Genomic DNA, 22,067 nt, shown 5'->3' on the forward strand with positions numbered 1-22,067 from the left:
AGTGTCCGGCTGGACAGAATGGCAGAGGCTCACGTGAGAATGAGCAATAGCTTTGATCTTCTAGTGAGACACCTGTGTGAAAGTCAAGTAAACCGTGCCCCACCTACCCAGTACAACACAGCGCCTACACATTCATTCACACCCCCACCCTCTACACATTCATACACACCCCCACCTTCTACACATTCATACACACCCCCACCTACACATTCATACACACCATCACATATTGGCTCTGCACATTCATACACTCAACTTACTGTGGGCTCCCCACGTTCATACACATCACTTTCCACTGCGCCAGCACAGTCGCACACAGTTCAGCCGATGGGCCCTGCACCTCAATCATACAGACAATTGCTGGAGCAACCCTCCGAAGAAGAAGACGACCTTGACCTTGTGTCTTGGTAGGAAAAGTGAATTCATAGAGAAAATATGTTTACAATTTGTTGCACTTGTTTGTTCAGTACCCTCCCGGTACGACTGTTGCACTTTAAAGTTCATTCTTTCAGGGAGGCAGAAATGCCCACTAGTGGGCTACAAAGTATGGGCCAAAAATTATTATGAATGTTAAGTTGAACGTTAAGTATTGTAATTTGATGCATATGTCATGTTTACCATTATATACCAGGGTCTGTTCTGACTTGAATGTTAAAATAACTGTACAAAAGCATTTCCTTTCTAAAGTATCATGTAGATACAGCTTCTGTTACCCATATTTACTTGGATCTGTTTAAGTGAAACTAGGTTTGTTATGGAGTCAAATTGAAACATTGTGCTTTGGTTACAGTAACACTTTATTGCCATTGTTTTTTTTTCAGTTTTCTTTTCTTTTGATCATTGCAATAAAAGTCAAAGCCAATGAAAACGTTGTGGCCTGAACAAGGTGATGTTGAAACGCACCTTAGCTTAAACACGGACCATGAGGGTCAATCAAGTGAACTAAGGGAAATAAATAAAGAAAAAAAAGGTAATTTAACTGAAAAATTCCTAAACAATGCTATGCTCTCTGAACATACAGTAGGGACATTGATATATAGTGCAAATGCAAAATATTGCAAAGTGTCTTTGTAGACCCAGTGTTCACGTAGCTGTAGAGAACATACAGCTAGGTGTCTGTCAACCTGCCCAGTCCTGTCCAAAGGCCATTAGGGGTCAAGGTACTTGGTCATGATTCTCCTCACTCTCTTTCCACTTGCCTCGTTGCAGTCGGTCACATAGTTGTTTGTTTGAGTGGGAGGCTGCATACTCCTCTCATTCTGTATGACCTCCTGCTCAACACGGGGATCCACACTGTCATTCCAGGCCTCACAGTAATTGTGGAGTACGAAGCACGTGTAGATGACACTTGGCAGGTCGACGATATTTATGTCCATTGGCCGTCTCAAGGCTGAAAACCTGGCCTTGAGCCTGCCAAATGAGCATTCAATGACCATACGGGCTCTACACAGACAAAGCCCAAAGTATTGTTCAGATGGGGTAGAGCCTCCAGTTGCGTACTCCTTCATGAGGTAAGGGAGAAGTGGGTAGGCAGGGTCTCCTAACAGAAAGACAGGTATTGGCCCCTCATCTTCCATTATCTGCTTTTCAAGTGCAGGTATCTTGCCAGTCTTCAAGTAGGCGTTCACCTTTGAATTTGCAAAGACACGCGCATCATGCACACTTCCAGGCCATTTGACGACCACATCCATGAATCTGTAAAGCAAACAAATAGCATATTTTAACTCAAATAGCTTTACTTGTGTACAATAATAAACTTAACTTGTTGATCATTTCATTGCACTTATAGGACTTGTACTAGTTGTGTAAAATCTGTGTAGATGCATACACTAACGTTATTTCTTTGCAGTCCACCAGAGGGCACAGCCTCTGCCCAGTGGCACTGGCACTGCATTAATGTAGCTTGCAATAACCTATTAGTGATGCATGTGAAATACTGGCGGGCATGATCTGATAATAAATAATATAGCCTATTGAGGGGCAAGATAACATTACATGGCGGGCCTCAAGTTTGACAGGTGTGATAGTGAAACCTAAATGGGTTAGGTAACACTTTATTTTAAGGGGTCCTTGTTCCTGTGTATCTACCTAATTAATTACAGTGTAATTACCTATGTAACCGTATGTAATAACATGTACTTACATTGTAAATACATAGTGTATTTTGGTGTACTTACAGGTCCTTGTTACACTTGTAATAAGAAATGCCAAAGTGGCCTCTCTCTTTGCACAAGCATTTCTTATTACAAGTGTAACAAGGACCTGTAAGTACACCAAAATACACTATGTATTTACAATGTAAGTACATGTTATTACATACGGTTACATAGGTAATTACACTGTAATTAATTAGGTAGATACACAGGAACAAGGACCCCTTAAAATAAAGTGTTACCATGGGTTATAGAAAAAGCAGTAAACCTTAGCCTACCTGTATTTATGGTCGCAGACGGCTTGTACATTCAGGGAATACTTTCCCTTCCTGTTGATGTAGTCAGTGGCATTGTTGGCAGGCGATTTTATCTCAATATGAGTTCCATCTACTGCTCCCAAACATTGAGGCATTCCAAAGTCCTTCTGGAATCCAGAGACGAGCTGCTCTACTTCTGGCACAGTTAATGGTAAGCGGATATACTTTGGACCGAGGTAGACTGTTATGGCCTTGCATGTTTGCCTAATAACTACGGACACAGTTGACCGCGATAAGCCGAAGGCGTTCGCCGTTTTTCGTAGCCGGCCCTCATCACTCAGGTAGTATAACGTGCAGGCTACCTTTTTGACAACGTCAACAGGTGCCCTCATGTTCGTTGTCTGACCCTCGATGTAAGGCCGAAGTTCCTCACTTAAAGCCACAAGGGCATCTTTGGACATGCGGAAGTTTTCACGCCAGGCATGATCGTCTACTTCTCCTTCCACAAACTTGTCCCACCATACACTAGTTCTACCTGGTCTCGTCCAAACCCGGCGTCTCGTTCGCCTCAGACGAATCGGAGCATCCAGAATTTCCAGGAGTTGAGAGCAGATCCTCCTCTGCTCGCCAATTGTATGTGTACATATTCTGTACATTTGAAAAAAACACTGTTGTGCATTAGTTATTGCGGCCAAAGTAGCCTGCAGGTGTGAAGGGTGGATGTAATCCGACATGTTTGTTTGTATCGTGACGTCAACACGCCGACTTGACGTCAACACGCCGACTTGACGTGAGCAGAACAGCAGATCTGAGCCAGTTTTGCGTCTTGGCCTGTTTAGGCGGAGACGCTGCGCTGGAGCGTATTCAACTTTTCCACTTTCAGGGGTGGTTTGAGATTTTTGCGTCTTCAAGCCCCAAAAACGCCGTCACCATATAAACGAAAGGCACTTCCGATAAAATATTTTATCGTCTTTACTCGCAAGCGTCTTCGTGTAAACGGCCCCTAAAACAGGAACTCAACAGGCACCAAAAGACACAGACCATGACACAAAAAGACAAGACACAGAACTTCAAAATAATACAGAATCAAAGAACACAAGAGACAAAAGACCAAAAACAACTAAAAACCAAGCCACTGCATGGCCCACTCAGGGGCCATGACAACACGTGCAGACTTGCACTCGTGCCTTCAGTCATATTTCACAGCAAGAAGTTACACAGGAGGACTGACAGGATGTGCCAGTTACGCAGTGCGGTCCCATGAAGGAAGATCAGAGGACAACGTAGCTACTGGGACATACGGTATGATCAGCTGTAACAACGGCTCTGCAGCCGGTTCAGCTGCAGCTCCACAGCTGTCAGAGGAGCCTCAACTGTCTCTCTCTCTCCAGGTGCTAGCCGAGTCACAGACATTAAATAATAGAGTGTTTGAGCCAAGTTTGTCCACTCCGGCGGGTGCACCGCCACCTATGTATTTTGACCGGGGATGACTGCTGCCAGTCAGAAGACGAAGAGGCGTGCAAAAGGTAGAGACATACGTTCATTTCTCCTTTCTAGTATGTTGTCGGACACTCATTTTAACTATCGGAGCCTGTCAGTTTGAAAAAAATGCCCGTTTATAGGGCGAACTTTGACGGAAGCCACTTGCCCTGTGGAAGGGACACATGACGTCTGTCCGACTACCCATTTCTCCGACCATACATTTCTTTATTTTTGCGTCCATTAGTCCGACCTCCCATTTCTCCGACTTAAGTAGCCTTAACCCTTAACCTTACCCTAAACCTAACCTTAACACTGTAGAATGGGTAGTCGGAGAAATGAGCCGTCGGACTTTTGGGCAGTCGGACTGATGTATGCTCCCCCCGTGGAAGAGCGTTAGCTGGGCTGCAGGTTGCCTGCCCGGCTCAATACTGCAGCAACCTCAATAAAAGTATTATCCATCACTCACATACAGGGGTGGAGTGGCCATCGGGACGACCGGGAGATTTCCCAGTCAGCCGGCGGCCAATAAGCTCAAGTGAACCGGCCCACAAGCTGCCTCTACTTCAATATTCAAAAGTGAAGTCCAACCATTATTTATACCACTTCGTGTCTCTCTACATCTCATTCATGGTTGCAATAGTGAATCAGACTCTCATCAATCCAGCCTACTAAATTATTTTTGTTTAGCCTCCTATCTTTATCTAATTCTTTTGCTCAGATGTTACAGAACTTTCATGACCACAAATATAAAATAACCAGCAATTTAATTTGTTTGTTTGTTCTCAAATGAATGTAGAATGACGTAAAGCCTCATGGGAAATGGTAAATGCGTTAGCCTATCACTGTGAAAGTTATCATTGAACTAGCGGCTGCGGCTAAAAACAGAACGACTCATGGAAGCCAACCACATAGACTGTAAAAAGAATGGACGTAGCGTCCGTGACGTCACCCATTGGTTTTGGTGAGTCTGTTTTGTGCCGCTACTACTGGGGTTTGAACCGCGCCATGTTGGATTCTACTTGCCATATTTGGAGCGGTGCGGCCGTTGGCCGGCCGAGAGCCCGCCCACTGGCCTCGTAGCAGCGGTCCCCGGACCTGTCACTCAACGGTTCTGCGCTCTAATTGGCCAGAACTTTAAACCTAATAATAGTAAAACGGTAGAGTTTAAAAAAAATTCACCCCCCTCAGAGTGTGTGCGGGGGTAGAAACTATCAGTTGAGACCAAAAAAATAAAATGTACCAGGCTGTAAATATGTTTTTTTAAGCTGTAAAATCGGCTATTTTAACATGGGGCTCAATTGGAGTTGCTCCCTTCTGGAGCCAGCCCCCAGCGACAGCCGGGGGGATTGCAGTTTTTTGAACGCGGAAGTGAGCTTCACTTCTCAGACCGACAACTGCCCCCTTGGCCAACCAGCAAACTTTATCAGTCCTGCCCGTGTGTTACGGTATCTATAAGTTATATTAATTTAACAAGACAACACAGTCCGTGCTTTACTGAAAGTGGGCCAGTGCACGTCGGTACACAGTACCGTTACAAGCCAGAACCTCTCACATCACAGTAGCAGCCTACTCTGTCTTCTCCATGGGCACCGAAGCATGTTGGTGAGTAGGACAAGACCCGAAAACCTTGGCGTTTGCAGCACGCTGTCAGTAAAATCCATTTGCAGAGCAGAGTAGTTGAGAGGGGGAAATAAAGGAGTAAACATGACTGGATGTAATGTTATGGTTAGCAGTAAATCTGCTTGGGAGGCACTAATTGCAGCTCTTTCATCCCATTCTGTATACATAATTCTGTACTTTTTTCTTAATTTTCTTAACTCTTTTTTTTTTTTTTTTTTTTTACAAATCCATGATCTAACTGGTGCCAACTTCTGAAGGAAATTGTAAAAATTGCAAAATATTTTATTCATTTTGCTATAGTTAGATAAAAGTAACTATGTGTTAAAATGCACCAGAATATGGGAAATGGTGTCTGGGGGGAGGACCCCCAGACCCCCAATTAAGTTGTTTCTGCCAAAAAAATATTTTTTTTTGCTTCTGGCACTCATAGACTTTGCCATATGGAATGTCACATAGCTCTGTCTTCCCGGTAGATTTTGGTGCCCCACTCCGCCCCTGCTCACATATACAGAAAAACATATAAAAACAGGGCCCAGGTTGAAAAAAAACGAAGTTGCCCTTTAAGAGTTTATAAAGAAAAAAAGTCCAAAGTGTCTTTATGACACTAAAATGAATCTCTCCTTGGTTTGTGGACAAAACAAGACATTTGAGGACGTAAACTGGTGGTTTGAGAAACACACTAATTGATATTTTTCAACATTTTTTAACATTTAATTGACCAAACACCTAATTGATTAATCATTTACATATCAACAGATTAATCGATGATGAAAATAATCATTAGTTGCTCAGGTGTAGGACCGAAGCGTCCTGTCCTCTAGCTGCTGTGGAGCTGCTGGTGTCTCTTCAGGTTGTGGGACCTGTTGAAGGCCTTCCCACACTGTCCACACACGTACGGTTTTTCTCCGGTGTGGACGCGTTGGTGGGCCGTTAACTCTGAGGAGGTAGTGAACGCCTTCCCACACTGCTCACAGCTGTATGGCCTCTCTCCGGTGTGGACGCGCCGGTGGACCGTTAAATTTCCGGAGCTAGTAAACCCCTTCCCACACTGCTCACAGCTGTACGGCCTCTCTCCGGTGTGGATGCGCTGGTGGACCATTAAATCTCCAGAGGTAGCGAACGCCTTCCCACACTGCTCACAGCTGTGCGGCCTTGCTCCAGTGTGGACACGCCGGTGGACCGTTAACCCACCGGAGCTAACAAACGCCTTCCCACACTGCTCACAGCTGTACGGCCTCTCTCTGGTGTGGATCCGCTGGTGGATCATTAAGTGTCCAGACCTAGCAAACGCCTTCCCACACTGCTCACAGCTGTACGGCCTCTCTCCGGTGTGGATGCGCCAGTGGACTGTTAAATTTCCAGAGGTAGTGAACCCCTTTCCACACTGCTCACAGCTGTACGGCCTCTCTCCGGTGTGGACGCGCCGGTGGACCGTTAACTCTGAGGAGGTAGCGAACGCCTTCCCGCACTGCTCGCAGCTGTATGGCTTCTCTCCGGTGTGGACGCGCTGGTGAATTTTCAGTTTGGACAAGTTGGTGCACGATGTGCCACACTGCTCACACCTGTACACAGTCTGTCCACATTGGTGCCGCCGGTTGTGAGCGTTCAGATGAACTGAGGTCCTGAACATGTTCCCACACTCATTACAGCTGTGTGGTTTCACCATGGTGTGGTCCTGTTTCTATGGCAACAGACAGGAAGAGAGAATCAATCAATGATGGATGATGGATGGACATTTGTTTTCCTTTTTAAATTCTTCATTAATACAAATCTTACAAGCAGAATTATTTCCAGTTCAAATTATACTTTGAAACTAAGCAAAACAGTCGTTTGAGTTGATATAGTAACCAGTTATGGGAATTAGGGCATTTTTAAAATAACGGCTCAAAAAGTTACTGTTTTCCCCGTTATAACTCTGTTACCGTTACTTTTTTTTTTTTTTACAATAAAACGCTCCATTGCTTGAGAGCCACTAGAAATGAATGCAACTTATTTTATTTATTTATTTAATAATTAATGTTGTTCTATATGCAATTATTTACAGGCTCTGTTAGTTTTAGGTTCAATATGTGCAAAAAGGTAATTTCAATAATAATAATAATAATAATAATAATAATAATAAACAACCAGTCCGGCCCTCGACTTGTAACAATTTTAAATTTTGGCCCACAGCATATTTGAGTTTGACACTCCTGGCTACGCAATTATAGATTTCATTTTCACAGTGGACTGTCACACTTTCATTCAGGAGTTGATGCAACTCTACAATTGGAAAATGTATTAATTAATGTAAATTAGTAATTTCTGTATGTAGGCTACAGAGCCCCGAGGCAACGCTGCTCTTCTGTCCAGTACACACATGATGCTTCACTTTTCATTCAAACAATGCGGCGGACACAATTGTTAGACTTCATCAATGAGACCATCATTTATCTCCCAAAAGTTATTTAGCGATCGTTTTCTCCCCCGGGATGACGATGGAGGTTGGCCGGCCAACCAGCTCTGCAGACGAGCCGCTGATCACACGGGTGAAGCCTCTCTTCTCTGAAACGTTGGAGAAAACTTCTAAACAGCGTTTGGATAAACTAACCGCACACTGGGGATCTATTCTAAACAGTTACTTTATTGCATGAAAAAATATTTTAAAACTTAATAAAGTGACGTAACAGCAATACAGCAGGAAATAAAGTAGGCCGGTTAGGTTTAGACTTTTTAGTGAACCACAATATAGAGTTAGCAGCTAACAGTTCGCTTAATCTCTTGCTGCCACTCAAAACTGAAACACAGACCTGTGGACCGGAACCGGATGGACCAGAGGGCTCCTTGTCCTGGTGGACCGCGTCCTGCTCCTCCCCTGTAGTCCTAGTCTGCCCAAACAAATCCGAATCCTGCTTCTCCTCCTTTATCATGATGTAGTCCTGTTCCTGGTTCTCCTCCTTTATCATGTTGTAGTCCTGGTCCTGGTTCTCCTCTTTAATTCCGGTCGTGTTCTTATCCAAGTCGCTAATTTCCTTGTCCAGATTCTCCTCCTTCATCCAGGTCCTGGTCAGACGGGACCTCCTCTTGGTGCTTCTCCACTAGCTCAGTACGGTGCAGCACGGCTCTACTCAGTTTTATCCTCTTTTCCTCCAGCTCCTCCTACCTGGTACCTGATACTTCCCCTGCCTTCCCCTAACAGAGAGACGACGAGATATGACGAGGAGCAACTATGAAGAACTCAGAGCTGGAGAAGCACCTCAACCGAGCCGAGTCGTTAGTGGAAAGTGCCATCTGTTTACCTTTGTATTCTCGCAATCTCTCACATTGCAAAGTTTCCTCCCCTTAGATACCGTTGCTAAGGTGTCGGAGTTGACGGTTGGAAGAATAGAATGGGCTGTAACTTCAGAATCATGTGACCCTGTAGAAATGTTTGAGGAAACGTGGGCAACCAGCATTTTTTTTTAAAGTTCAAGGTGTCCCAAACAAGCATCCATCGGTTTCCCTCCAATTAAGGCCCCTGGTTTTCTATATTTCCTCCTCCAGGTTAACTCAGTCATATTTTTTATTACAAAAACATGAACTTTGATATTCGTTTGCAGTGATAATCCCAGATAGCAAAGATGAACACCACACTTGCTCCATTTCCTTCATTAGTTTTTACAGATCTTCCATTCATTTAAACACTCAACGCATTTGTGTTTGTTGTCAGAGCTTAAATTATGTTCAGACACAAACTTCCAGAAGTATTCCACTGGTGTATGGAGGGAAAGTACATTGTTATACGTTGATGAGTCAAGTAGATACAGAATATTATTGGGACCAATATGCATATTACTAGTGATACCAGTCATGGAGCATGGTGTGTTTTTTCGGTTGGGACTCAATGTCCACATTGACTGGGCAATAAGTGCCTGGTTGGTTTACTTAGTCCACTTGTCCACAGGTATTGTCACCTGACTCTGCATCACTTGCATCAGTGTCATCTAACATCATAACCACATCACATTATCCATTTTGGATGATAACACTCACATCCAGCACACTGTATCAAGGATCTGTCCTTCTGAAATGGAAAAAATAAATGTGAAGCAGATGTTTACCTATGTATAAATCATACACATGCTTCTTAGCTTGTAGATAACCAGCAGGAAAAGTTGGGGTGGTAGGGAAATTTAGTAGAATATAAAGTGTTTACACATTCACACATTTCACCAGTCACACAACACTGTCTGGCTAACCTATTATACTATGTGATTATCATCCCAAAAGGTATGCATACAGCCCCCAATTTACCACCACACCCTACACTCCTGAACATTCACACCTGCTCCAGGACATTACCACCTCCAAGCACCCCCCACCACCGCTTTGACTATGAATGGATTAGAAAATGAGCAGGAATTTCTTTAGAAAGCCCTGCTCAGCTTTCTGTGATGAGAGGAAACTTCTCACAGAATTGAAGGTAGGCCTAGTTAGAAATAAAGTAGTAAACTATAATGATAAGCCATGGCAATATATGTAATTCCCATATAAATAATAAATACAATATCATAAAATTAAATAATATTTGTAACAAAACACAAGAAATTAAGTAGTAAATTAAAATCAGCCATGGTCGATCGGAAAAAATTACCGCTTGAGTGAATGTAACTCTGTCAAGACGTATCCTCAAGATTTTTTTACACTTCTGTTAGGTCAAAGCTGCTGTATTTGCTCATCATGCAGCATGATGATGATGATGGTAACATTTTACAGATAAAAACAGATGTTTTTTCATCAGCATCAGTACAGAACTGAAATGAGGTTAGAGGGGAATTCAATCAACCTTTATTTAATGGGAGCATTGGAAAAAAACGTTTTAAAGTAACGAAAAAAGTTACTTTCTTAGTAACGCATTACTTTTTGGTTTAAGTAACTGAGTTACTAACTGAGTTACTTTTTTAATGGAGTAACTAGTAACTGTAACTAGTTACTATTTTTCAGTAACTAGCACAACATTGGAGAGGACACGTGTCATGGAGACTTTTACTGGATTCAGATCAATCCTGAAAGCTACCCTACCCCGGAGCAGGTTAGCCGTTCAGAGTAAGTTACCATGGTAACTCACCTCGGTAAGAATGAATCCAGCTTCGTGGTACCGGAAAGCCAGGGTTAACCCTGAAGTTACCTCGCTAAGCCAGTGATCCTGCTTCGTGGTACAGGCCTCTGGCTGGAGGAGAGTTTAACAACAAAGCCGCCGGCCCCCGACAACATCAGCCCCTCTGTTCTCCATCACTGTGCTGTGGAACTGGCCGGGGTTTTCACCTACATTTCAACATCTCCCTCTGTCAAAGCTCAGTACCCAGCTGATTCAAATAGTCCATTATCATCCCGGTTCCCAAGACCAAGAACATCTCTTGCCTCAATGATGACAGACCCATTGCCTCCACATCTGCAGCCATGAAATCTGGGAGCCATTCTTTAGTTTGTGTTTTGTGTAAGTAGCTACTTTACTTTGACCCCAAGGGTGCAGTAGGCTACCTTTTAATTTAGTTTGCTTAACACCCAGCAGCTGCCCAGCTGCCTGAAATGAAGGTTGATTAGTTTGAGTTGGATGGTGGTGGGTTCACACAGTTCTTACTGACAGCTGGAGGAAAGCCAGTGATCTTTGTTTTTGCTTCAATCCACCATCCTGTTTATTAATAAGCTTTTTTGTTACAATAAATGGGAACATCACCCAAAGAGACCAACTTTGCACAACTGTATTTTTTCTTAATACTTTAAATTACACATGTCCTACACATTCTAGCCCTGTCCTTGTGTTTTGTTACAAATATTATTTAATTTTATGATATTGTATTTATTATTTATATGGGAATTACATATATTGCCATGGCTTATCATTATAGTTTACTACTTTATTTCTAACTAGGCCTACCTTCAATTCTGTGAGAAGTTTCCTCTCATCACAGAAAGCTGAGCAGGGCTTTCTAAAGAAATTCCTGCACATTTTCTAATCCATTCATAGTCAAAGCAGTGGTGGGGGATGCTTGGAGGTGGTAATGTCCTGGAGCAGGTGTGAATGTTCAGGAGTGTAGGGTGTGGTGGTAAGTTGGGGGCTGCATGCATACCTTTTAGGATGATAATCACAGAGTATAATAGGTTAGCCAGACAGTGTTGTGTGACTGGTGAAATGTGTGAATGTGTAAACACTTTATATTCTACTCAATTTCCCTACCACCCCAACTTTTCCTACAGGTAATCTACAAGCTAATAAGCATGTGTATGATGTATACATAAACTTTTGTTTCACATTTATTTTTACCACTTCAGAAGGACAGATCCTTGATACAGTGTGCTGGATGTAAGTGTTATCATCCAAAATGGATAATGTGATGTGGACATGATATTAGATATTGGTCCCAATATTATTCTTTCCGGTCCAGCTCTCACAGAAGATGTACTTTCCCTCCATACACCATTGGAATACTTCTGGAAGTCTGTGTCTGAACATATTATTTAAGCTCTGACAACAAACACTAATGAGTTCAGTGTTTAAATGAATGGAAGATCTGTAAACACTAATGAAAAGGAAATGGAGCAAGTGCTGTGTTCATCTTTGCCTCCTTGGACTATCACTGCAAACAAACATCAAAGTTCATGTTTTTGTAACAAATTAGTATTTATAAAATATGACTGAGTTAACTTGGAGGAAGAAATATATAAAACCATATTTGGAGGGCAAATGATGGATACTTGTTTGTGGACACCTTGAACTTTCAACACACGCTGGTTTCCCACTCTTCCTCAAACATTTCTACAGGGTCACATGATTCTGAAGTTACAGCCCAGTCTATTCTTCCAACCGTCAACTCCGACACCTTAGCAACGGTATCTAAGGGGAGGAAACATAGCAATGTGAGAGATCATGAGAATACAAAGTTTCTCTCCTCTCGTCAGCTCCAGACTCACTCGTCTTCCAGTGACGACGCTCTGGCCAATCAGGGGAAGGCAGGAGAAGTAGGAGGTACCAGGTAGGAGGGGCTGGAGGAAAAGAGGATAAAACCGAGTAGAGCCGTGCTGTACTGTACTGAGCTAGTGGAAAAGCACCAAGAGGAGGTCCCGTCTAACCAGGACCAGGATGAAGGAGGAGAACCTGGACCGGAAAATTAGTGACCTGGATCAGAACACGACCGAAATTAAGGAGGAGAACCAGGACCAGGACTACAACATGATAAAAAAGGCGAACCAGGATCTGGATTTGTTTGGGCAGACTAGGACTACGGGGGAAGAGCAGGACGCGGTCCACCAGGACAAGGAGCCCTCCGGTCCGTCCGGTTCCGGTCCACAGGTCTGTGTTTCTGTTTTCAGTGGGAGCGAGTCAAGAGATGAAACTAACTGTTAGCTGCTAACTCTATATTGTGGTTCACTAAAAAGTCTAAAACCTAACTTGCCTACTTTATTTCCTGCTGTAGCGCTGTTACGTCACTTTATTAAATTTTTATATTTTTTCATGCGAGAAAGTAACTGAGTAACTTGAGTCAAGTAACAGAGAATTTTATTGTCAGAAATGGTAACAGTTATAACGGGGAAAACAGTAACTTTTTGAGCCATTAAACGCTCTAATTCCCATCACTGGTTACTATATCAACTAAAACGCTGCCATGTTTTGCTTAGTTTCAAAGTATAATTAGTTCTGGAAATAATTCTGCTTGTAAGATTTGTATTAATGAAGGAAAACAAAACAGCAGCATCAACAAGGGTTACACCCCGCCTTTCCGACAATAGACTTCCATTCATCGTAATAGCGCTATTCCGAAAAGGCTATTGGGGGAAACCCCCAGTGCGCAGTGCGCATTGATCCTTTTTTCCTTTCTGGGGTCAAACGGATCATGTGCATAATTAACTGCAAAACAAGCAAATACTATTAATGACATATAACGTTCATTATGCTTCTAGCCTGTCTAGCCTCTACCTGGTCTTTTTACTAAACTCAACCAACTCCTTTCTTCATTGCCTAAACCCAACCAAAGCATCTCCCTCAGTCAGCTGTCAGCACGAGCGGCGGCTGCAGCAGCCTCGCGCCCCTGTGGGGAGGGGGGGTGGGGGATGGAAGTGTATTTCTATTACTGTGTGGGAGATCTCCAACAACGGAGTCGGGGAGAAAGGAAGTGGGACAGATCTGCCCAGTCCCCGAGCAGCGCACGTTTCACAGACAAGCCACAACACAGAATGTAAACAACGTCATGCGGTTCAGCGCTGCGGGGGGGAGGGTGTCAGAACAGCGGTGTTTCGAAGTGGGGGTATTTCGGAACAGCGGGGTGTCGAAGTGGAGGTGTGTCGGAATGGAGAGCTGTCCCCATCAACAAGCTGTATGATGATGATGACGGTAGTTAATGTCCATCCATCATCCATCACTGATTGATTGATTCTCTCTCTCTTCCTGTCTGTTGCCATAGAAACAAGATCACACCAAGAAGAAATCACACAGCTGTAATGAGTATGGTAACACGTTCAGGACCTCAGTTCAACTGAACGCTCATCGCCGGCGGCGCCAATGTGGACAGACGGTGTACAGGTGCGAACAGTGCGGCACATCGTGCACCGACTTGTCCAAACTGAAAATTCACCAGCGGATCCACACCGGAGAGAAACCGTACAGCTGTGAGCAGTGTGGGAAGTCGTTCGTTAGTTCTGGACACTTAATGGTCCACCAGCGTGTCCATACCGGAGAGAAACCATACAGCTGCGAGCAGTGCGGGAAGGCGTTCACTACCTCCGGAAGTTTAACGGTCCACCAGCGCGTCCACACCAGAGAGAGGCCGTACAGCTGTGAGCAGTGTGGGAAGTCGTTCGTTAGTTCTGGACACTTAATGGTCCACCAGCGTGTCCATACCGGAGAGAAACCATACAGCTGCGAGCAGTGCGGGAAGGCGTTCACTACCTCCGGAAGTTTAACGGTCCACCAGCGCGTCCACACCGGAGAGAGGCCGTACAGCTGCGAGCTGTGTGGGAAGGAGTTCACTACCTCCTCAGAGTTAACGGTCCACCAGCGCATCCACACTGGAGAGAGGCCGTACAGCTGTGAGCAGTGTGGGAAGGCGTTCACTACCTCTAATGGGTTAGCGGTCCACCAGCGCGTCCACACTGGAGAGAGGCCGTACAGCTGTGAGCAGTGTGGGAAGGCATTTGCTAGCTCCTCAAACTTAACGGTCCACCGGCGCGTCCACACTGGAGAGAGGCCGTACAGCTGTGAGCAGTGTGGGAAGGAGTTCACTACCTCCAGAGAGTTAACGGTCCACCAGCGCATCCACACCGGAGAGAGGCCGTACAGCTGTGAGCAGTGCGGGAAGGCATTTGCTAACTCCAGTGGGTTAGCGGTCCACCAGCGCGTCCACACAGGAGAGAGGCCGTACAGCTGTGAGCAGTGTGGGAAGGCGTTTGCTCGGTCCGGACACTTAATGGTCCACCAACGCGTCCACACTGGAGAGAGGCCGCACAGCTGTGAGCAGTGTGGGAAGGTGTTCTCTACGTCCTCAGAGTTAACGGTCCACTGGCGCATCCACACCGGAGAGAGGCCATACAGCTGTGAGCAGTGTGGGAAGGCGTTTGCTCGGTCCGGACACTTAATGGTCCACCAGCGCATCCACACAGGAGAGAGGCCATACAGCTGCGAGCAGTGTGGGAAGGCGTTTATTAACTCCAATGGGTTAGCGATCCACCGGCGTGTCCACACCGGAGAAAAACCATACGTGTGTGGGCAGTGTGGGAAGGCCTACAGCCAGTCCCACAACCTGAAGAAACACCAGCAGTTCCACAGCAGCTAGAGGACGGGACGCTCCGGTCCTACACCCGAGCAACTAATGATTATTTTCATCATCGATTAATCTGTTGATATGTAAATGATTAATGGATTAGTTGTTTGGTCAATGAAATGTAAAAAAAATGTTGAAAAATATCAGTGTGTTTCTCAAACCACCTGAGGCCTGTACCACAAAGCAGGATCACTCTCTTAGCGAGGTAACTTCAGGGTTAACCCTGGCTTTCCGGTACCATGAAGCTGGATTCATTCTTACCGAGGTGAGTTACCATGGTAACTTACTCTGAACAGCAAACTTGCTCCGGGGCAGGGTAGCTTTCAGGATTGATCTGAATCCAGTAAAAGGCTCCACCCACCGGCCAATCACCTGTACAGGAATAATGACACGTGTCCAGATAGTGAGAAGAGCGTTATGGTTTAATGGTAAAGTAACAAATGTTCACCAAACAAAATAAACAAAAGAGTAACTGTTGCTCGCCAAAACGAAATAAACAAATAACTACAAAATAAATCTTTTCACAATAATGAATAACTAAACAACATTCTTAAAGCAACAATCAAGCCCTGACACCAGCTCCGTGAGGAGCGTATCAATCACTCCGTCGTAGCCCAGGAGAGCCGAGGAGTCAGAGTAATTCCAGTGAGCCAAAACAGCAGTGGGTCCAGAAGATGGTGGCTTTAACAGTTTTTGGGCCTCACCAGCAGGGCATTACGGAGCACCGGGAGGCGTAGTCTAGGACAACAGAGCAGGACAATACAATCAGCCGGGAGCGGCACAACAGACTGAAACGAGGGGCGAACAACGCCAACTTACCACGTGGAGACAGAGCAACAACACCGAAGGGCTTCCAGCAGGGCGAACCAGCCCCGTAGCCCCAGCAGTCCGCCACACTGCAGCAGAAACAACCATGTCACAGAACAATCGGCATGCAAATGAAAAGAGAAAGCAGCCGTGTGCTCTTAAGCGCCTTACCTGTGCGCTGAAGGAGGAAGCGTGCGTCTTTGTCTGGCACCACGCCAGAGACGCTTCACTGCCGATGCAGCCACGCGGCTTCACAAATACCAACACCAGCAGCACGCCACACTGCAGCAGAAACAATCAGATCACCAAACAGTCAGTAGATGAGTGGAAGAGAAAGCAGCGGTGCGCATCAGTGCACCTTACCTGTGTGCTTAGGGAAATAGCGTGCCTCTCCTGGCAACACGCCAGAGACACTGGTGCTCCTGTGAGGAGGAGTGAGCCGTGCTCCGGCCACACATAGAGCCAATTTGTGGAATTTTTGCAATAGAATCTTTAAAGGCCGTTTTCTCAAAATGAGCTTTTTCTTATACTCTGGACCCGAAATCTCCAGTTCAGCAGCACTTACAGACACCAAACCTTCCAGTTGTATTCCTGCCTATATTCTGAAGGTTTTTACAGAGGGGATTGTTGATATATCATTCACAGCCTGATTTATACAACAATTTATACCTAAAAACAGGGCGAAATTTGATTTTTTTTAGGGCTGGTGACAGTATTTTCTCATTTACAGAGTGTTTCAAAGGAGGTTAAATCGAAAGCAACTGGACTTAGTTATTTGTCTAGGAAGACGTTTCACCTCTCATCCAAGAGGCTTCATCAGTTCAAGCCTCTTGGATGAGGGGTCTTCCTAGACAAATAACTATGTCCAGTTGCTTTCGATTTAACCTCCTTTGAAATACTATGACCTGGGCAAATGAGAATATGCACCGGCTTATTTACAGAGTGATAAAAAGAGATATCCAAAATGCCCTCTGTAAAAACTTTTGACTTTTATATGTCAACAAAATAAAACAAGAATTTTGAAAGTGGCTTTATCCAATCTTCAGATTTCGGGTCTGGAAATGTACACAAATTCACGCATATTTAATTAGATAATGTCTCATTTCCATATTTAAGCATAATATTTAAGAAAACATGTAATACAAAAAATAATTGTCTCAATGTAAGTAATAAACATAGAGAGTTTCATGGCAATAGCTGTTAGTTAAATTTTTTACCCTATTCACCTGGGGTGTCTCGCCTTAATACATAAAAACAAAAATACATACAGAAAACACATACTCAATACATACACATACAAAACAAAACATCCAAGACAAACACTTAACTTATGTTACCCGCTCCTACATTGAATCACTACACAACAAGGATACCAGGACCCAATTTAATAGGCTACTAATGGTCAAAATTGCGATCAAAATAATAATCTCTTGGTTTCATTTTAAAACTAACCATGTTTCTTTGTTGTATAACATAATTCGGAAGGGCATTCCACTCCTTCATAGCTCTATATAATACTGTACCTTGAGAGAGTGCCCTGGGTAAAGTAAAATAACCTCCAGCAGCATGTCGAGTTGAATAATTATGTATGTTTGAACTAAAAGATAATTTTCTATACAAAATGTATGACATTTTAGTTGACAATCTGTGCTTAACATGTCCCATGATAATGTACGATCTATGATGATTCCTAGTAATTTTACCTCTTTCACATGTTTAATTAATTGATTATTGATCATCACATTAAGCTCTGGGTTTGAACGCAGTGAATAGTTTGATCCAATAACCATACTAGTTGTCTTAGACACATTCAAAATGAATCCATTACAGTTAACCCACTCAGAAACCAACTTAATTTCTTCACTAAAATTTCTATTTAATCCATCAATAGTTCCTTAAGCTAAATAAATTGTCGTATCATCGGCATACATTGTCATGCGAGCTGTTTTAATGCCAAGGGAAAATCATTGGTAAAAATTGAGTACAAAAGAGGTCCAAGGCAACTTCCTTGGGGTACTCCATGTCTAACTTGTTTTTAAATCTGACTCACTTCCATTGAAATAAACCATATGCCATCTCTCACTCAAATAACTTTTAATAATTAACAAAGCTGATGATGAAAACCCATAATGTTTCAGTTTTGCCAATAATAATTCATGATCTAGCAGCTCCTATCATTTTCTTTTGCGTGATTTCTTTACACCAGTCATCTAACATTTGTGTCATAGCTGTTGTTGTAGAATATTTTTCCCTGTAAGCATGCTGGAAATCTGTAAATAAGTAATTATTAGAAAAATATGACAGAATTTGCTCATACACATTTTTTTCCATGATTTTACTCAAAATTGGCAATAAACTGATAGGTCAATTATTTGACTCAGAAAAGCGTCAATCACAAGGCTTTATTTAGTCTTTCGAGTTATTTGAACAGGTTGTAGACAAATATTTAGCTATTTAGCTGCTCTGACAACAGGCTTTATGCCGAGCCCCACTACTTCTTGAACTTAACAGGCTCTGACAGGTGTGTCTGACTCTGACCTCAGTAGTCACAACAATGGTCAGACGCACCTGGATTAATCAGTTTGTCCAAAAATGTAAGACAGGAAGGAAAGGAGCCTGTTTAAGTTCAGGAAGTAGTGGAGCTGTGCATGAAGCCTATTTATTGATCTGACTCGGTAACCACGAGCGGAGTTCATGTCAACTCAGGTGATATGCAGGTTGTTGTTTCACTTCACCGCTCCGACGCGACGCTGACACAGAGAAAGAGAGAGGGAGGGAGAGAGACTGTCGGCGCCTACTGTGAGTGGCGTTGACTCCGCGTGCACTGTCCGCGGACTTTTGTGGTTTCATAGGCGAGCGTACAGTGTCACATTTGAAACAGATCGAGTCCGCGCGGTCATAAAAATTGAGCTTTGCACGGAAGGGACCGGCGGCCGCCCGCTTTGGGTCCACGTCTGCCTAGAGTGCGCGCGGACATCCACGGAGTCAAATATGCCGGAGTATGTTCATGTTCTTCACACCGTACGTGAGCAAACATGAGACATGTTACATGTTACAGCAGAATAAACATCACAAACAGCTCCGTGTTTCCTCCACTTTCTGACCGTGGTAGGCTATCATCAGGTCGCTCTGACTCCACACTGCCAGGCTTCTTTTCATGATGAGCCGCCGCTCCACACGTTCACCATCGCTTCAGTTGCCATCGGCTCCACCTCTACTCGTTTTTACAACTTTCACTTATCCCAGCCTGGGATCAATAAAGTATATCTATCTTATCCTTCCTCCCTTTAGCTGCCTAGGGGAGAGTGGGGTAATTTGTGCCATGGGGCAAGTAGTTCCACCCCTGTTATCTAGAAAACCATAGAAGAAGTTGGTCATGTGATCACATATTTTTGAAGGGGCATCCATTTCACTCATCCTATCAAGAAGGGAGACACATGGCTTGAGAGGAAAGCACATTTATGTTCAAAAAACTAGTTTTTGCCCTCCAAAGTAAAATTTCTATGATCAAGGTTTTTTGATTGCCATGTTTGAACAATTATAGATAACTTTGAAAACAGTTCACACATGTTTTAGTGCTTTATTAAGCTACACCATGAGTCTATACAGTTAGCATGATGCCAGCTCAAAACAGCTGGGGAATCCTTTTTTCTCAAAATGCTGGGCTTGGGGTAATTTGTGCCAAAGGGCCTGGGTTAAGTTGTGCCAGTGGCAGTGCTGTCTGTGTATAGGAGAAACATGGCAGTGGGCACGGATTTGCTTGAAACTTGACATGTGTGATGAGGGACCGCCCCTGAACACACCTGCCCAGTCTGGTTGTGCTCGTAGCCTGGTGGACGAAGAAAACAGTGTGTTTCTTTGCGCCACAGCCCCAGCGTGGCTCAGGCCTCCGCGACTGCATGGGGACAAGCGAGGGCCCGATCATCGCCGCTTCTGGCTTTAATTTTGTATTGAATGTCTTGCTTTTATATAGCATTAACATTTGTGAGATTAAAATGATCTGTTTTACTTCAATTATCAATGGCACAATTTACCCCAGTGTATTCTCTCTAATGGCACAACTTACCCCGCACCCGGGGCAAGTTGTGCCAGAATTTTTTTTTTTTTTCTAAAGCTATATTTCTGAAACGGTTGATTTAAGATTCAAAGTGATTGTTCCCAGGGATGCACAACATCCTAAACTATATGTACATATATTAGTTGGGGGCATTATTATAATCCCCTTGCTTTAAAGGCAGTTTAAGTAAAAATTGGCACTACTTACCCCGCTCTCCCCTATGCCTTTTCGGTCCAAATTTTCTTTTTCTGTTTACTAATTGTTTACTCTGATTGATGTTATTTTTCTTTATTTACTTTTTTTTTTCTGGTTTGTTACTTTTCTTTTAATGACATGTATTGACCGAAATAAACGAAACGAAACAAACTCTTGTTTTATTGTTTTATTGTAGCTACATCAAAGAGGGTTTATAAACCAAGACCTTCCATGGCGAGTCAGCTTCCTGTATGCATGTCACGTGGGCTTCTGCACGGCCACGCCCCTTTAGAAAGACCAGAGGCAGCCTGGAGTGTATTGACTCCAATGGGAAATTTGAACGTGAACACAGATTATGGTCGGGTCTTTCTCCCCACAGTCACTGAATTAAATTTTGGACTAATTTTTCACAAGCCACATCTCTTCTGAACAGTTTGACACCAAAATGGCAATTTTCAGACGGAGAGATCCGGAGAAAATCCACTTTGTTCAAGACCTGTCTCTGTACGACACACTCTCGCGAGATTTGGCACAGTCAAACAGCCGCGAACTGCCGTGAAAATGATTTAAATTACTTTTGGCATGCTAAATATTACTGTTAGTAGTGTAAATATTTAATGTTATCATAAGAAAATATAAATATCTCACTTTCATCTACCTACAAATTGTATAAATCCACACACACGTTCACAGACGAGGTGGTGACGGTTGGCCACGCCCATTTAGAGAGACAGGAAGTGAAACCATTTCATATCATTGGAGCAGCCGCTCATGGAGTATCTTTCCATTTATTGAATATCTTTGGCTACATTACCTGTATCCCATCTAGTTTTATTGCCACTAGTTTTGCTTGTGTGTTTTATTTTACAGTGCAGCCGATGATCGTATCTGGCCCTCTGCGTTGTGTTTCTCACGGCCTGCCCCAGGTGGGGTTCGATCCCGTGACCTCTTCGTCAAGAGGTTGACAACCACTTGGCAAGTCGGTTAGCACGTCCTTTATGGGTGGGTGAGTGCACATCCGTTGCAACAGCACTTTGGACAACCTGGGTTGTATTTTAAATGTGCTATATAAATAAATATGTATTGTATTGTATTGTATAGTAGTTTTGATCAAGACTGCAGTGGATTCACAGATTTATGCAAAATTCATTCATGCCATTTGCTGCAATACAGTGGGAGTTATAGTCAAATTAAGAGGGAAAAAATGCCCTTAGTGGACGTTTTTACCACTAATACCACAGGAGGGTTCATTCAGTAACCACAGCCATTTGTGTGCAAAGCTGTGCTAGTTAAGACTTCTCACGTTGTGACACGTTGCGTGTGCCAAATAAGTCTATTTGCATTTACTCATCCCCGTATTTTGTGCGTTCTGGTAGAAACGCCCATATTTGCATATTCATCAAGGCAAATACGCTACATGGATTGCACATGCAGGTTTGCCCGTTTGAGAGAAGCAATCCTCGGTGCGCCCGGTTAGTAGCTCCAGCATGTGTTTGTGCGTGCAGTCAAGTTTGCACACATTTATACAAGCAAACCTTTAGTAGATCTGGTCCAAAATGCACAATACCTTCCATATATGACTTTATCTGCCCCACTACACCTGTAACGTTAGCCTACATGGTGACAATAGCAGTTTCTCAAGTGGTTGCATGGGGGAACAAAAAAATATTTGCACCGGGGCCGATCACCATCATCATGTTACACCACTGTATTTGACATCATC

At 43.7% G+C, this 22,067-nt stretch overlaps 2 protein-coding genes across 2 annotated transcripts in view; one reads left to right on the top strand and one right to left on the bottom strand.

Annotated features, from left to right (window-relative positions):
* Positions 1–8,547, bottom strand: part of LOC146980330 (uncharacterized) — a 41,185-nt gene extending 32,638 nt beyond the window's left edge. Inside the window, exons 1-2 of the mRNA XM_085788658.1 lie at positions 8,302–8,547; positions 7,176–7,193 (exon numbers count right to left, since the gene is read on the bottom strand). Of these exons, the coding sequence (XP_085644784.1) occupies positions 7,176–7,193; positions 8,302–8,547 (264 nt within the window). The remainder of the gene's footprint in view (positions 1–7,175; positions 7,194–8,301) is intronic.
* Positions 8,548–12,434: 3,887 nt separating this feature from the next.
* LOC146980332 (uncharacterized) overlaps positions 12,435–22,067 on the top strand; it is a 94,740-nt gene continuing 85,107 nt past the window's right edge. Inside the window, exons 1-2 of the mRNA XM_085788584.1 lie at positions 12,435–12,821; positions 13,930–15,224. Coding sequence (XP_085644710.1) covers positions 12,612–12,821; positions 13,930–15,224 — 1,505 coding nt within the window. The 5' untranslated portion in view covers positions 12,435–12,611. The remainder of the gene's footprint in view (positions 12,822–13,929; positions 15,225–22,067) is intronic.

This window comes from Trachurus japonicus, chromosome 10 (genome assembly GCF_045865225.1).
Source record: "Trachurus japonicus isolate A0001 chromosome 10, Traja_1.0".
Taxonomy (NCBI): Eukaryota; Metazoa; Chordata; class Actinopteri; order Carangiformes; family Carangidae; genus Trachurus; species Trachurus japonicus.